The 17,089-nt window shown below is 42.8% G+C and overlaps 1 protein-coding gene across 8 annotated transcripts in view; it reads right to left on the bottom strand.

Annotated features, from left to right (window-relative positions):
- LOC311266436 (double-stranded RNA-specific editase B2-like) overlaps positions 1–17,089 on the bottom strand; it is a 39,562-nt gene that overhangs the window by 4,362 nt on the left and 18,111 nt on the right. For all 8 annotated transcript variants that reach the window (XM_084368805.1, XM_084368798.1, XM_084368801.1 and 5 more), the window contains 5 exons: positions 6,985–7,071; positions 5,831–6,753; positions 2,144–2,261; positions 1,269–1,437; positions 1,022–1,185 (listed from right to left, as the gene is read on the bottom strand). In XM_084368805.1, coding sequence (XP_084224931.1) covers positions 1,022–1,185; positions 1,269–1,437; positions 2,144–2,261; positions 5,831–6,753; positions 6,985–7,060 — 1,450 coding nt within the window. In that variant the 5' untranslated portion in view covers positions 7,061–7,071. The remainder of the gene's footprint in view (positions 1–1,021; positions 1,186–1,268; positions 1,438–2,143; positions 2,262–5,830; positions 6,754–6,984; positions 7,072–17,089) is intronic.

The raw sequence follows: 17,089 nt of genomic DNA, 5'->3' as shown, positions 1-17,089 counted from the left end.
AATGCTCTTGTCACATTTTGTTTTCAGCGGCAGCACTTTGGTCCAGATTGAAATATTTCAACAGTTCGATGAAACCTACAGTCTGGCTACCTTGAATAGAAATAAAATAATCTAATCTTGTTGACTTTCCAGATGTTTTTAGACTGAATGGATCAATACAACGTGAGTTATGACACAGACGCTTCTTTCACAATGTAGGCGTACAGAAAAAAAGTCTTTTTTGGGCCCCTGTGCATCTCATCATTAAACAGTTTGTCCACAATGAAAGATGGCTTCAGAAAACATGATTGTATATGTTGTTAAATAGCTGCACAATGGAGGATGGAGTCATCCGAGTGTAATTGTTGAGTAACTGTTGTGTTTTGTTGTAAAATGGCAGCGTCAGCATTTAATTCAGTCACAATAAAGAAGAGGAAACACAGACTGAGCTGATTGATGAAGCCAGACGTTCTGGTGTTTACTAATTCATGCTTTCACTGAACTAAAGTGCTTTGTGGAGGATTTTAGCTTTAAAAATGAATGAAACTGTTAGAGTTTGTTCAGCAGCGAAGAACAGAGGAGGAGAAGTTGCAGAACAATGAGACAGTCGGCTTTCAGATATTTATCATACATCACTGTAACGTGTCTTTGTTTCAGACTGGTGGAAGGAAAATGTACAAAATACACATTTAGTTCAGATTCCTGCTCTGGAACTGCAAATTAGCTCATACTTAATAAGATTTGCATATTTAAAGGTGCAATATGTTCAATTGTCCACCTCTGTAACTCCAAACAAACAAACAGGGGGCAGCGTATAACCGCTAACTGCTGCTAACACCTCAATTAGCCATTATTAGTAGTCCGGACTGGGGCTAGCTGGTCAGCATGCTAATTACAGTAGATATCTCTGCGACACACATCAACGTCTGTAATAACAATCTTATTTATTTGCATTCTGTTTATTATTCTAGTTCATTCTTTAATGTAAACATTATAAAGACACAAACGACAAAGCGTCAGTGTCGTCGGCGTCGTCTCTCACATGCAGCCGTGGTCTCGTACGGGCAGTTGAGTCGAGCGTCTCCGCACGGCGACGAGCTGACGTACATGTGGAAGAGGACGCCGTCTCGCAGTCGGAAGACGCCGCCACTGCCGCCGCCTTTATTTGGTACGAAGATGGATCGTTCCTCACAGTCTGCTGACTTACTTCAGAGAGGAGAGAAGATGGAAAGTCCAACGTGAGACAGAAACAAAAGAAACAAACCAGGCTAAATGTTTCAGGATCGTACCTGAGCAGCAGCTCCAGCTGAGCGTACAGGAATCGAACCAGCGCCCTCCGGTTGACGACTTCGGCGTGGCAGTCGCTGAGCGTACCGCCGCGGTCGCTCACGCTGTCGGAGTCCAGACACTTAGTCCCTGTGGCCAGAGACACAACCTGGGCTGATCTGAGGTCAAATCCTGGAGAAAGAGGATGCGAGAGAAGACAAATGAGAACAAGTATCTCAAACAACTGATTCTCTGATGGAACAAGACGTTCGACACGACGCAGTTCAGACGAGACGCCTGGTTCGACTCTCAGAACAGGAAAACAAGACATCTCCCTTCACTCTCCTCCGCCTCGGCGTCCCGTCACAACCAGGACGTTAACCGGCTGAGACGAGCTGATGAAAAGTGTATGCGTCTGAGAAGTGAACGGTGTAAGTGTGTCGATGAGTGAACAATCGCTCCAGTCCTCAACAAACAGGCTGCTGTAACGCAATGTGGCCTCATCAAAGATTCACAGGAGGGGACGACTGTTTCCCCTCCGGATGCTCTGGGTGATCTGAGGTAACTCAGGTAACTTCTGTGAGCTGCAGCGATTTTCTTATTTTATGATAAGAGGGTGTGAGATGCTTCTGCACTGAACGCTTTAAAGGGGCACTACGCAGTTTTGTTGAAGAAATGTTAAAGAGAAGAGAAAGATCTTCATTTGTACAAACTCAGATACAAAATTAAAAGTTGACACATTTAGTTTACATTAGTAGACTTTACTCAACATTAGTTCACATAAATTAAACATTTGATTTAAATCTGTGTTGACAGTGTAGCATCTATATCATCTGAGATGTTCAGCTGCAGCAGACAGTGACGGTGGGATGAATCTCGCCGTGTCTCCACCGCTCACCTCGGGTCATTACGATCCCTGCCAGCACCTTGTGACGGGCGTGCGAGGTAGAGAAACAACCGTCTGTCAGCTCCACGTATTTCTCTCTCACCAGGTGGAAGATCGACTCTGCGAAGAACTGCAGAAGAAGAAACAATAGAAACTGAGCAGGTCCACTTATAAAGTCACACAGATATTTATTTACACTTGCGTCTGTTTCAGGTGTTTTGGGTTCGGCTTTCCTCACTGGGGGTGTAACATACGTAACATACATACGTAACAAACATACATTAAAGTGACTACGAGGAACTTTCAGTTTTTGTTGATTCTAGCGCCCCCTTCTCACAAAAGCTGTACAACACCAGCGGCTGTTGTAAAGATCTTTGCTAGAGCGAGCCGGCAGCATTTGTTTTGGAAGTGAGTGACAGAGAGACCGATGGGGTATTTATATGTGATTTGATATGTGATACATGTGATCGGACCCGAGCACAGGCGTTAATAACAACTATATAAAACAGTCTTTTCGCTGATGGTCCCGTTTGCTGTTACAGGTTATTTATAATCATCAGAGGAATCAGAGACTTTTAAACTTTACGTGTAAAGAAAATGTCAGTGCATTTTGAGGAAACACAAAGCAAAACAAGTCATATCATAAAATGTAAACAAGATAATGACCATATTTAAACTTTCATATAAAAGTGTGAAAACTGTAAATAAACGTTCTTTAGGTTCAACAAAGCAGAGACGATCACTTCCTCTATAAACTCTATACAGTCAATAATACTACTGATTATTAAACGCTGGCAGGAGAACCCGGATGATACACTGTGTTAAAGATATTTAAGGAGGATAATGAGGACGCTGTGACTTCTGCTGTCTTATTTTCCTCAGACAGACAACAGCCACCAAACACAGACTCTGCAGCGATGCACCGACAGCTGTGACATCTTCTGGCATCGTGAGTCGCCAGTCGCCAAAAAATCTCTGACAGTCTGTCAACGATGTCCGAGATGTTTCCTCACTCCAGACTCTGCGGAGGAAGAGGTGGTGCAGAGCTACTCGTCCAAAAAATATGTCTCATTATATTTTTTAGAGGACTGTCTCTCTTTGGGTAGACATCAGGAAAAAGTTGGTGTGTGTGTGGCAAAGTTCAGCCAAATGCCAAACAAAGCAGCAAAACAAACAACGGTTTGGAAAAACCAGTGACGCTTCTGACAAGATCAGATAAATATCAGCCGGGCTAAATGTTCTGTGAGAAGAGAGAAAATAGTTCTTCTTTCTTCAGTCTGGAGGAGAGGATGAAATGTTTGACAGTGAGTCCAGGAGTAGCTGCAAACAAATCACGTTTGATAAATGTGATGGATGAACCGGACCTCCGCTGATTGTTTAAACTCTGTCATCTGTCAGAAAACAAACATGAAAATGATTTGTCATGTTTTATGCAGCTTTAATTACATGTGGGAGTGTTTATGTGGCCTGTAGGTTCATGGCTGGAGCACAGTCGGGGTGATGGCATCGTATTAATGAAGATGCCGGCTGCGTCCTCAATCAGGTGACGTTGGGACATTTTCCAGCCGTGTTTGTGGCGACAGAAACAAAGTCCTTTGATTATGACGTCTCTGGGACTAGTAAACGTTTTGGCCGGACAGATGAGACACTTCATCGACTTAAACTAAAGCAGTTTGAGTTTTCGTGGACTAAAACTCGACTGAAACTAGGATAAAAAAGAGTAAAACGTGACTAAAACTAACACGCCTCTTGTCTGAAGACTAAGACTAAATCTAAAACAGCTGCCAAATTAAACACTTGACAGAACCAGGTGTTGTAAGCGTAGACGTGATCTTCTCCTAACCCCAACCGAGTGGCGTATGACCCTAAACCTAACCACAGCGTTGCAACACATCCGTGTCTTGCAGAAACAAACACTGCCAACATATATTCTGGAGACTGGATATCAGATATCATGTGTATCGTGTGTTCAGAGTCAGCTTCAACAAACCCAACACGTGTAATATATGTGTAGAATTAAAACTCTTCTGGTCATTGAATCCCAGACATGGACACGACCTCCGTGTCTGCAACTGTCTGCGTCTCAAATGTCTCGTTTTGTTGGCTCAGATGTTGAGTCAAACTCTTTCGCTCACCGTTTTCAGGATGACAGTGGCACAAGGTCGTGCGTAATGAGTGTGTTAAACAATTATCTGTGGGATTATTATGCTCTTCACACCGCCTTCTCGCTCCACCTCAGTCTCCTTGGTCTGCTGCCGCCCCTCCTTCATCCCTAATGTGCTGTAATAATGTTCATTAATGCGTCACGCCGCCTGACAGACACTTCATATCGCAGGGCAGATGATGCTAAATGAGCAGTTGGGGAGGATGTAAAAAAAAAACTGAGACAAAGAGGAGGAAGCTCCTGCAAACTGCTAAGTTTTGGTGCATCAGCCTAAAGCAGGTAGAATCACCCTTTTGTTCAAACTTGGCGCATCAAAATCATATTTTCTCATCCAAAATGTTACCTTTGCATCCTCTTATCTATCGTATGCCCCAGGGTTTAATAAAGCGTCTACATGTCTCTCTAAAGCCTCCATATTCCTGTGCATATTTGGACGACGGCGGATGCTCAGCCGATCTCCGGAGACAAATGTTCTTGTATTCATAAAGCGCGACAGGAGAAAAGGCGGAGGACAATTCTCGGAGGCCCCCGGACGTAATGAAGTTGTTTAGATGCTGCAGACGAGCGTACAGGACACCAGCCGGCTCTCGGGCCTCAGGACACGATGGCCGCGCTGATGTGCGGCTCAGTCCATTTGGTTGCATACGGCGCACCTCGGACCCATTTATCCAAACCATTTAGAGGAGGTGGTGAGAGCTGCGGGGATGAGGTCCGAATTCAGAGTCGCTGCTCGAAGCTGAACTGATGTCTGCAAGTGAGGGAAATATATCTGTAACATGTGAAGGGCAACGCAGTCTCCATGCTACGTAATAAATGCTGAGCAGACATTTTTATACAGACGGGTCATGTGGCAGTTTATGTGTAAAATAACAAAACCTCTGCAAGAAGTTTTGAAGCTAATAAGGTTTTTCTGTATAAGTTTTGTTGGAATACTAAATTATTTGAATGCTTTGAAGAAATATATATTTTAAGGGGGTCAGAAGCTGTTCAAGTCACTCCACTGGATATTTTTAAGGACATTTCCAGCCAAACATCACCAGACATTTTTCACAGGAAGTCGGACCATCTCCATCCATAATCGTGCCGACCACAACAGGTATTCTGAGCCAAACCATGATGTTTTTCTAACCCTAACCAGGTGGTTGTTGTGCCTGAACCTAACCAGAGCATGAGCACAGAGTTGTGACGAGAGAGAAATGGAAAAATAAACTTGAAACAAATGTAAAGTTGCTACAAAAACACTTTCTTCTTCGCGGTAATACAGAAAGGAAATAGATCCTCTATGACACTGCTCACAACAAGCTCTGTGGATCATCTTGAGTGACCGTGTCATGATTTCTGGAAAGCGACATCGCTGCAATATATTTTTTTGGCACTTCGAGCACCACAAGCTGAAAGCCATCTAGATCCATTATATTGGAGAGAAGGCAGACACCTTTATGGCCGATAGTGCCAAAGCTCAGCCACTCACACCAAATCAATCTAGATGGATGAGAACTACAGGTGAGAGGAAACCAGGAGACTCACTGACTCACCTGAGGTAGCTGATTTTTGGCTCTGCTGCCCTGGAGGCTGACGACCTTCCTCTCCGGTCCCAGACTGATGTTGTAGATGGCCTGCAGGGCGGCTGCTGCTGCCTGAGCCTTGGCCAGCCTCTTACTGTGACCACACCCTTCAAACACCCTCCCCTCCACCCGAACCACCATGACAAAACTCCTCACCGGCCGGCCGTAAACTCTCTCCGTCAGGCACATGTACCTGAGTCCTGGTCGCAGCTCGTTGAGCAGCACCACTGGGTTCAGGTGCTCTAAAAGTGAGGTGCTGAGAGCTCGTCTTTTTGGATTTGTTGAGAAGTCCAGTGTGAGTCGGAGGAGTCGTCTGTGGTTGTAAACGCTGGAGAAAACCTTGTTCCTTGCTGCGTTGCAGTGGAAGAGATCGCAGTTTTCACGCAGGGTTGGCTCAAACTCTTTGAGGAACGTGTCAGGGATGTCCAGCCTATCTGCTGTAAAATCTGTAGGAGTGCCGGTGAAGGTCGACATGGTGGCGTGAGCCTGGGAGGCGTTAGGGAACTGGATGAAAGACCGGAGAGCCAGCTCTGCAGCCCTCATCTTAGCCTGCTTTATTGTCGGCCCTCGGCCCTCGAAGTGGAAACCGTTCACCTCCACGCCGACAGAAAACACCGGAGCGTGCAGCGGGCCGGTCTTTGACACGATCTCGTATCGCAGACCGGGTCGTAACTCGTTCAGCTGCACCAGAGCGTTCTTCTGAGTCACGGCCCAGGCCGCTCTCTTACAGGTCAAGTGGCTTTGGTAGAGTCCATCCAACAGCGGCTGCTTCCTCTTCAGAGCTCTCGGCCCGTGTTTGGGGAAACTTGTGCAAAAAGTTGATGGATGATACTTTAGTAGCAGGTCACAGTCCAGCTGGCTTTTGTCATCCTGAGTCTCCAAACTGCTCGTACCTGTTAGATCGAAACAATGATGTAACATGAAGGAATAGTTCGATTTTTTGTTAGGATCACAATGCATTTTGTGAGTTTGACCCATGTTACACGTTTAGGTGTGTTTCCAGGTCTCGAGTGTAAAATTACAACATGAAATGTGGCGAATGTAATACAGCAAAACCCTCGGTGTGGTGTGTTTTGGTCACTGTGGCAGGAGATGGAATATTTAAATCCAGTAAAGACATTTACTTGAATTGTCTGCGTCCTCAGCTGATGACGCTCCGGTGTCCCAGTGTCTGATGGGACTGATGAGGGTTGATAACATGTTGCTCCGCTCTGAAAAACATGAATACATGAATTCATTCACATTTCCTCCTCAGCATGATGCAACATCACAAACAGACAGATCATTTATTTGACTTTGTGCGCTTGTGATTAAAAAGCAACTCATCACTGACACATTGTGTTTGTGAAATGAGCCCGATTACATCACGACTCTGAAAGCTCACACTGCATAGTTTTAAATTCACTCCCAGCCGTCACAGTAATGAAACGGACCGAGGTAAACACATTTACGGCGACAGTGCTAACGTAGTGATCGAGGCCGGGAGGGCCATTAGAGTTGCCGCTAACAGGACGGAGTGAAAACAAACAGAGGGGCGGCTCAGAGGCGGGCGGGTAATTGAAAGGTGCCGGTGATAAGGACCGAGGAACCATCGAGGGGCTCGAGCTCTGTCTTATTAACCCGGTCACACAGGTTCTGAATCAAGCACAATCGATCTTCATCAGATTTGCTGGGTGGGTTGAAGTGTGTCAGTCTGATAGCTGTTTTTAAATTCGGTATACAAAAAATCTGCTCTTCTGTCACATGTTTCTAAAGATCTGGTGGTTTTCATCTTTACCCACCTTCCATCTTTTCTTTCCCATAAATCGAGCGCTGTTTCATGAAAATTGCTACGATTTGTTTTTAGTTTTGGTCAGAGGTTTAATTTGTCTGAGAGGAATCTGGACTGGTTTCCTCCTGGTGGTGACGAGATGTTAACATCGTGTGTTTATCGGCTCCGGCTGGCTGTGATGGAAACACAACAACCGGCTGAACGCTCTAATTTACGCCCCTTTTCTGGTGTGATGCTGAAGTTCAGGCTGCCGGCTCGTTAATACTTTTTCTTTTCTTTCACATCATTTAGAGTAAATGTAACATTGGCAGCTGCCTGATCAGAACTGTGCGTGTGCTTCTCTCAACAGAGATTCAGATTCAGACTTTTTAAAATCCTCTGGATGTGGTCCGATGAGGTACATGATCTGCTGCTTTCTACTGTTCAATAGCTCACTACATCGTCCACATATTTTAATTTTTGGGATTTGGCTTCGGGAAACACTCGCAGCTCCGACACTGTAATAGATCACCTGCTGATCTCTGTTCTCCACTGAACCACTGACCCCATTTATCTGGTGCCCCGCCACCATTTCACAGCGTTTGTGGGGGGAGTTCAGACTCCACATACAGACATAAACACAGATATATATGAGCTGCAGTGACATTTATATTATCACAATTACATGATCTGATGCTGTTTAAGAAAGATAAATGCCTGCCTGGATCAACATGGAAATAATGAGCTTTTTTAAGGCTATATAACTTGTTGTTAGGGTTGTAGTTGTCTGTAGGTAGCAGCAGAGTGGCTCCAATTGTTTCAACCAATGTAGACTCATTCTGGAGCATTTTTGGATGAATATATAATATATTTTAAATCCAAATTTGACCAAGATCACAAGCAGCATAAAGCTATAAACACATAAATGATACCAAATCTGCATCAAGATAAAATGTGCTTGATCCTTCTGAATGTTTTGACTTCCTGTTGGGTAATTTTACAGCCTGTTTGGCCCATTTTTACCCCTTGGTGACGGGTGATTCAGGAGGGCACCGCAATGCAAACTAAAAGTCATTACAATAATGAAGAGTGCACACTAAACTATCGCACATTAACCTTGCACCTTGCAGTTATATTAGGTGTGTGATGCCATTAAGTGGTGGGCTGATATGAGCGGGAGCTGTGAGATGGGATGTGGATGTAATGATGTGAGTCTGGAGCTTCTGAAGGCAGCGGCAGGTGGAGGTTGGAGATGTTTTAATGACCTGCATCATCACAGCTAATGGGGCCATTTATTCTGGGATGAAAAAAGATAATAACTGTGTTTGTCTTTTGCGTTATATCGGCTAAACCCTCGCACCTTCCCACGCTTTGTCACTTTCACCTTTTCGTTCATCTCTCACTCTCAGACTCACACACACACTTCATTAACTCACACCACATTTGTGGATTGCAGTATTAGACTTTACACTCACTACAGTTTAAGTGAAGGTTAACCAGGTCGCAACATGACAAATGATTTGTTTAATCTACCTGTAGTCTTCACACATCACAGAGCTTCACTCGTGGGTTTGTGAAGCAATTTAGAAATTGAATTGCAGCTGCTGTTTTGTAACACAGCTGATGTGAAGGTCTGACGGTTTAAAAACAGCGACTCAGATTACTTTCATTAAAATGTTCAGCGTGTCATTTCTGCATCATTCAGTCAAGTTGTCCTTGCAACAGTATACAGTATGTATGTGAGAGTTTTAGTTTAAAACATTCAAAACATGAACAAACATAAGTCTGAGACGTCTGTGTGCTGTGTTGCAAAGATGTCTCCTGAAGTTAGCATGCTAACCAGCTAGCTCCAGCCTATTGTGTCTCGTAATACCACTTTATTCCTCAAGAGGTGAGTTTGCTGTCGCCTTTTTAGTCTAATAAATAAACAAAACAAACTCACAAAAGGTCAAGAAAGGAAATATTCTTGCACCCATTTTCCTTACGAAATAGAAAAATACAACCGTACACCGTCTGAATCTAGTTCCTCTCTTTTACTGAACTAAGACAAGCTCAATCGCCTCATCAACGCCTCGTAAAACACAATTTAAAGTTAGATGTGAAATATTCCTGCTCTTTATAATGCTTTGCCCTCACGCTCCTCTCCGGATTCAGAGTTGCTGCTGTAAATCGCTCTCATTTCCTGTTGTCAGACTGACATCTGCCGACGTCGGAGGCTGTAAGCACCGGCACCCTCTGGTGACTCTGAGCTCCCGATTTGGGCAAATTGAGCTAACTAGCAGCTACAGCGAGGCAGTTAGGTTAATGGTTACTCTGTTGATATCCAGCCCAGTATTAGTTTGGCGTAACCTTTGACAGGTGGCTAATTCTTGTCGAGCATTGATGAGTCCAGTAAAGGTCTTTGGTGGGAAAGAATTCACTACTATCAGCTCAGCTGTACGTCACTCTGAGCCGGACCATTACAACTTCCAACAATCATGCACTCGAGATAAACTACATGTATAACAAGCTTTCCCCTCATTTTGACCAAAGGAATTACTTATAGCAGAAAGGTCAAAAACCAATGCTGACATTAAAACAGTCACCTGGAACCAACAGACTAGAATTTACTAGACAAGAAAAGACAAAACAGCCGAGCCGAGATGAGAACAGGAAGCTCTCATCGCTTCATATCCCACAGTGCTAGTGTTTATCAAACCTTAGAAGCAAAGTTTTTTCCATCCAGCCGCTGTTAATGAACCTTATTTAATAGAATAATGAAATTAGGCATGGCAGGGGGGAAGCGAGAAGCACACGCTTGCTGTCCGGTGTGTGTGTGTGTGTGTGTGTGTGGTCTGACAGCTGTGGATAATCTCATTTGCTAAGCGTAATTAATGGCAAGTGGTTTCATTTACTTGTAATGTGGACTGTCTTTCCTCAAGGGCAAAGAAATATGGAAACTTTTCTGAATAATTTCTTCTCTGTATTAGTAATCCTTTTTTGTAATAGTGGATGTTTGGTTTCTTTATTTTCTTATTTAATACGATTTCTTTAACCATTCTCGCTTATTAAGTCACTTATTATCATGGGGTTTACATGAGCCTGACTCAAGACTTTGATGGCTGTAGATATGGAGTAAAGTCACTGTTTTACAGCTCTGATGTTGACTACCCACACAAATCCTGCTCACAGCACAAGACAGGAAACTTGCCCAACTTTCCAATGGAAGAAGTTCGTACACAAAACTATTACACAGTAATACAATTGTTCAATTTCTATAATATGAGCATTTTGATTCTATCAAAAAATTTGCCATTGCTCAAATATAAATAAGTGACAGTAATAACAGAATCATGTCCATTGCTCCGCACCGAAAGTTGCAGGTTATGGCTGTAATAAGTTGGCTGAAATTGTATACAATAAAAAAAGCAGGATAAGCTGTGATGGCCGAGTGGTTAAGGCGTTGGACTTGAAATCCAATGGGGTTTCCCCGCGCAGGTTCAAACCCTGCTCACAGCGATGTCTGACTTATTACTCTCTATATAACTTTCCACTGTATGTAGCTTAATAGAATAAAAATATTCACATATGTCAGTTGGTCACTGAAGTCATAGGCCATCCCGTTGACCCAGCAGATGTGGGCTGAGATCAGGTTGGCATGTTGTCCAGGCCAATCCTATATGGCATGAATCTTGCAGGTTATGGCCGTAATAAGTTGGCAACATTTTGTACAATGTTAAACTTAAAGTGAGCTGTGATGGCCGAAATTGTATGCAAATATTGAGCAACTATAAGCTGTGATGGCCGAGTGGTTAAGGCGTTGGACTTGAAATCCAATGGGGTTTCCCCGCGCAGGTTCAAACCCTGCTCACAGCGATGAAAGTTTTAAATCGTGTGTGTCGTTAAGACAATGCAGTTTAGGACTCAGTGCTTTCAGCATCTGCTACCAACTCCCAGCCATAAAAGCCAAAAAGCTTGCAAACGTTCACCCATTCTGCTAGTTGAGACAATCCAAAAGCAACGCCAAGATAAGTGACATGGTGAGTTGTTGTATGACTTTCTGTGTGAGGACGTTCACTATACCTGAGTGTTTAACGATCTCTCTGCTGTTGAACGTCCCTTTTAAGTTCTGCTGTCATTTAAAACCAACTTGCCAATATTTAGTGAGAGCTCCATGTCCATGTCCATTGCCATTGACTTCTGCCTTATTACTCTCTCTAAATACTCTTCCACTGTATGTCGCTTAATAATATAAAAATATTCAAACATGTCAGTTGGTCGCTGAAGTCATAAACCATCCAGTTGACCCAGCAGATGTAGGCTCTGGGAATACACTGGTGAGCCAATTCATTAAAATCGTTCACAGGATGTTGTCCAGGCCAATCCTATATGGCATCTGTGAGCTCCATCTTCACGGCTCCGCACAGTGTGAGCACGAATCTTGCAGGTTATGGCTGTACAAAGTTTTTGTACAATGTTAAAGTTAAAGAGCTGTGATGGCCAAACTTTTATACAAAATTTGAGCAAAAATACGCTGTGATGGCCATTTAAAACAAACCTGCCAATATTTAGTGAGAGCTCCATGTACGCTGCCCTGCACAGTGTGACCATGAAAGTTCAAAGTTATGGCCGTAATAAGTTGGTTGAAAGTGTATACAAAAATGACAGCAAAGTAAGCTGTGATGGCCGAGTGGTTAAGGCGTTGGACTTGAAATCCAATGGGGTTTCCCCGCGCAGGTTCAAACCCTGCTCACAGCGAGGAATCTTAAAAAGCTTGTCTGACAATGAATAATGTCAACTTAAATATTTGTATTCTAAGTGTTATTGACACAATCCATAAAGGCTCTAGGACTCAGTGATTTCAACATCTGCTACCAACTCACAGCCATAAAAGTCTAAAAGCTTGCAGACTTTCATCCATTCTGCTAGCTAGCAATCCAAACGCAACACCAAAGAAAAGGACACAGCTTCCGACCAAATCATTTAAATCCCTGACAGAAGTGAATAACTCAATAGAATTAGGATCTTGGCCATTCATCGGATCTCTGATATTTCACAGATTGTACTCATCTACATATTGTCTGCTGAACAAACTTGGTTGGCCGAAATTGTATATAAAAAAAATGTGTAAAAACACGCTGTGATGGCCGAGTGGTTAAGGCGTTGGACTTGAAATCCAATGGGGTTTCCCCGCGCAGGTTCAAACCCTGCTTACAGCGTAGGTGATAGCGGTAACTTTTAGAACATTGTACATGTATAAATGAACTCACATATGCAAGATTGATTGCTTAAATGTACAATAAGATCTATGATAAGGTTGTAACCATCTGACCAATTGCCTGATGGCACAACACTTTGGAGGTCTCTAAAATCACCAAGTCACATCTGTTGGAGACAGAGTAATATCTCTTTCCGAATTGTCTCCATTAGCTTGAAAGATGGGGAGCTTTTAAACTTGTTTCGCTGTGAGCAGGGTTCGAACCTGCGCGGGGAAACCCCATTGGATTTCGAGTCCAACGCCTTAACCTCTCGGCCATCACAGCTACGTGATTTGTGCCCTCTTCTTTGTTTAGTGACGTAATAAATCATGTGAGAAGTGGGGTCATTTTCTCATAGGCTTCCATAGGATTTGCCTTCTTTTTGCCAATAGAGGAGTCGCCCCCTGCTGGCCCTCATGCCAACTACATTTTCAGACACGTCAGGTTCAAACCCTCCTCACGGCAATTAATAAAAATAAACCCTTCTTGTTGTTGTCGTTGGAGTCAGCCCTTCTGAGTCAATCCAGAAAGAGTAGTAGATGACCGACTCGGTGCTTCACAATCCTACTGTCTGTGGTTCAACATTGCTTTTGAGGTGGGACTTGTGGCTGATTAATCACCTGAGTAATCAACGACCTGTCTGTCAGGCAATCAATCTGAAATCATGTTGCTGACAACAGAGCGTCCTCTGAGTTGTACATTGATTCTCCTAAAACCTGACCTGGTGTGCTTTCTGTTGTATGATAGAGTTTAAATCTGCTGCTCCTTTTGTTTGTTTGATTCACAAGTTACTCAAAAGATGCAAGATTCACAATCCACTGTCAAAAATCTGAAGATGCAATCATTTCAGAGAAAAGAAGTTTCATTATAATCTGTTTCAGTGGACCCAGCTTGAGGTTTGTTTTGATTGCGCTTTCTGGCTCTCAGACAAAGACTGTTCACACTGAATGATGGGCTGCATTTCTAATATATCCTCCCTATAACCATGTTTATGTTCATTTTGGAGTCAATCTATGAGACGTAAAGAAAAGAGCTGTGGAGTGGAGCCGAGCCAACACATGACCCAATTCCTTGCTGCAAGAAGAAGAACTGTTTTCATCTCACAAAGGATCTGAAATAATGTAATCAACAGTTTCCAAAGTCAACATAAAAAACAAATCTCATCCTTTTTGTCTTTCATCTCTGAGAAAACCCCGGACAGTCCTGCTACTTCAATACTGTGCATCGTTTGAAGGTATCCATCTCTCTCTGATGCCACGTTTCTTTGTTTTACTTTCACTCTAATCAAAGAAAGCAGATTTAACAGATTAATCAAAGTACTACATGTTGAGAAAAATCCTTTATGGCAGACTTGTGCACACTCTCTCAGTGTGCTGTCACGCAGGTTCACCTTTGGGCAGTGTGATATTGCTTGCTGACATATTTATGCTGATTCAGTCATGATAGGGAGGCAGTGAGACTTACGTTTGAGAGGACTTGAGGTCTGAGAGCAAATCAAGGCAGACAGCTACTCGAATGAAATGACCAGCTACCATCAGCAGCTGTGTTTTAGAGTCCAGTGCTTGAGATAAGAAGAATCTGATTGTGGTGAAATGGAAAATGTTGTATTCTGATGAGTTCTGATTTTCCTTTCTCGTCGTATTGTCAGATTCCTGATGACTATCAACATAACTGGCTGTGATGGCCGAGTGGTTAAGGCGTTGGACTTGAAATCCAATGGGGTTTCCCCTCGCAGGTTCGAACCCTGCTCACAGCGTTGAAGCTTTGTACTTGAAAGGATATCTTTGATTGGACCCTTGAGTGCTAATTTTCATGATCAAGACGCAAAATATTAAAGAGTGTTGGATTTGTGAGTTAATAATCAATCTAAACATTTCAAAATGAATTTGTATTATTATTTATTCTGCATCAAATTGGCATTTTTATTCATAAAAATTGATTTTGCCTTGTCTGTATTTGACGACCAGCGAATGAAACTCAACTCAACAATTAACCTTCTCCACAATCACTCACACCACCTTTCAGTCCACTACATAAGTAAATTAATGACTGACAAGGGCAAACGTGCTGCAAATTAAGAAAACACAGGAAAATACTCCAAAACACAACAGACACATGAACGCACTGCAAATATAGAAACAATGTCAAAAACACACAAACCCTGAAAACAAACGCAACAGAAAAACGCTGTATACAGTGTCACGTGGCCACAACGGACATTCAAATTCAGATTTTAGACAGATGACACGCTTTTTTGTATTTTTGTCCGAAATGTTCGTACAGGAATTTACGCATTGCATTTTGATAACGCACTTGTGGGAAATGGCTTTAATTCCTCACAACAAAAGTCTCCCCTATTAAGTTTTTAAGAAGGATTTACTATGAAGCAGCAACATCGGGAAATGTTGGGTTTTCACTGGCAGTAACGACTCCAGGAACAGCTTAGAGGGAACACGATGAGACAGTATATTACAGCAGATGTCTGAAAGTATGAACAGGGTAACGAGTGAGAAACTAAAGAGATTCATTTGGAAGCAACAAAATAACTGGGAGCTGAACACAGAAACTCTTATAAACGTCTTTCTCTCTGTGGGGAAAGGAGGTCGTCACTGATTTGGCCGCATTCACAAGAAGTCACTGCAGCACACTTGGAGGCAGGACATGCACACTCCTGCTCCAAAGGCAAGAGGCGTCTTCACAACAGACTTACAATGTGGACCATTTTCACCACAATCGAAGTCCACAATGGAAATCAGGACAGAGTGAATAACTTAATGCACGGTTCAGACCACAAAGAAGCTGTGATGGCCGAGAGGTTAAGGCGTTGGACTCGAAATCCAATGGGGTTTCCCCGCGCAGGTTCGAACCCTGCTCACAGCGATAAACAAACTTAGCAAGTCTTTAGCACCCAACACTTTGTTGGTAAAGTCTTCTGTTGTGGTTTAAGTGCTTCTGACAATGAGGTCTGGAGACAATCCAAAAACTGAGAATAAAGAAAGTAACCGTTAAGTAAGTTCACCAACTCTGCCCAATGTCCTCTGACACTTGATTGCCTTTGTGATCAACGATCTGTTCTTCAGACAATCAACTTAGTCGCCGTCAGAATTTTTTCTCGTGTGGGAGAAGCTGGTCGACACTTATTGGCAATGTTGCAGTTGCGCAAACCTGTTTGGTTAAAGCTGCAACACACTTGAAGCTTTTTAAACCAAAGACGGTTGTTTCACAGCCTGTTAAATTATTATTCGTCTATAATATTATAGAATCACATCCTCCTGAAAATGTTTGCATCCACTTCTGTTTTCCACTGCGAGGTTCTGGCAGCAGATCAAAATAAAGATATTTTATCACACAGTATCCCTAAAGTCTGAGCTGTTACTGTTTTATCAATACTTTATTTATAATTTTCCAAATGGACCTTCCATTTTGTTCTGATTTTGGAGCATCAACCACTTTTATTTATGTATTGTCTAATTTAATTGTTGCACCAGATCCACGTCAGATATCACTCTCTCTCTGAGAGAACAGACTACAAAGCTTCTCTCAGTCTAAATTTAGTTCATCAAATCACACGTCTGCAACAGAGCCGGCTGAAGCTAAACGTCTGCTTTCAAATCAACAGACTGATGATCATTATTTGGAAATGAGTGATGAAATTATTGCCTGAAACATATGGTAATGTGCAATGAAATAGCAATGAGAGATAATAACAATGACAGCAGTAAGCTATGGCAGGCTGTTGACTGCTGATGACGGCCTCGTTTCAACTCTTAATGCCCTCGCCTGCTGCTTCACTGTCACTTAATCAGTTTGAAATATTAGGCCTCATTTGTCTCTAATTGTGGACTGAATGTGTTTTTTTTTATTTGTTACAGCAGTAATTCTGGGTTAAATTTTATCAAACGGTAACCAACAAAAAGCAGTTGCCACATGACAGGCAGTGGAAGAGGAAATCAGATCCTTTTATTCCAGTTAAAGCAGCAGAACGAGTACGTTACAAGACTGGGAATCGTAGACTTCATCCACATTTAGCTGGTTAAAAGTATTTACATCTTTTTCTTTTCATTTCAGCCCTTTGTCCAGACTAAAATGTGTTTTTCTCCTCCAAAACTGAGCTTTTTCAAAAAGCCAACTGTTCCCACACGTCTTCTCTTGCAGACTAAAAAAATCGATTAGTCAGACCCGTCTAACAGGATTATCTTTGTGGAAAAGATGTTTTTGCTCTTCTCCTGACTTGCTTCAGTA

Source organism: Pagrus pagrus (assembly GCF_965226575.1).
Source record: "Pagrus pagrus genome assembly, chromosome: 12".
Lineage (NCBI taxonomy): Eukaryota > Metazoa > Chordata > Actinopteri > Spariformes > Sparidae > Pagrus > Pagrus pagrus.
The sequence above is the reverse complement of the archived record's forward strand: the minus strand, read 5'-3'. Positions and strand labels throughout refer to the sequence as shown.